Source organism: Cyprinodon variegatus, unplaced genomic scaffold (assembly GCF_000732505.1).
Source record: "Cyprinodon variegatus isolate N-32 unplaced genomic scaffold, C_variegatus-1.0 Scaffold1764, whole genome shotgun sequence".
Lineage (NCBI taxonomy): Eukaryota > Metazoa > Chordata > Actinopteri > Cyprinodontiformes > Cyprinodontidae > Cyprinodon > Cyprinodon variegatus.
Genome location: NW_015152217.1, coordinates 2,392 through 2,857, shown reverse-complemented (window position 1 = coordinate 2,857; position 466 = coordinate 2,392). Strand labels below are relative to the sequence as shown.

The following is a 466-nucleotide window of genomic DNA, read 5'->3' as shown; positions in this document are numbered from 1 at the left end:
GCCAGGATGACCCAGGTGGACCACTCAGGGAGGTACTTGATGAAGACCAAGGCCATGAGGGCGCTGATGACGATCAGGTAGGCCTGCTGCAGCTGCAGGGGCCCCTTCCAGTGGATGCACACCATCCCCACCGCCCCGAAGTTCCAGATGATCATAGCCACCGTCAGATAATCCACTGCTAGGTTATACGTCTTAAACACCTCACTGGCAGCACCGAAAAAAACAAAAAAGATGATGATTCAGAATCGGAATGTTTCCACAATCAGGAGCTGCACCATATGAAGGAGCCGGACTATGCAGGATGCAGAAAACAAGCCTGGGATTGATCTGTATTTGGATATGCAGACAGTGATTCGCCTACATGTAATGAATGCTGGCGTACCATAAATAATAAACGCAACGTAATCAACCTTCAAACATGGGGATACATCCCGGATGTTCTGAACCGTAACACTGATCCGGAAAC

General features: G+C 49.4%; 1 protein-coding gene across 1 annotated transcript in view; it reads right to left on the bottom strand.

Annotated features, from left to right (window-relative positions):
* Positions 1–466, bottom strand: part of LOC107104490 (presenilin-2-like) — a 10,389-nt gene that overhangs the window by 9,071 nt on the left and 852 nt on the right. Inside the window, 1 exon segment of the mRNA XM_015404490.1 lies at positions 3–357. Within this exon segment, the coding sequence (XP_015259976.1) occupies positions 3–357 (355 nt within the window).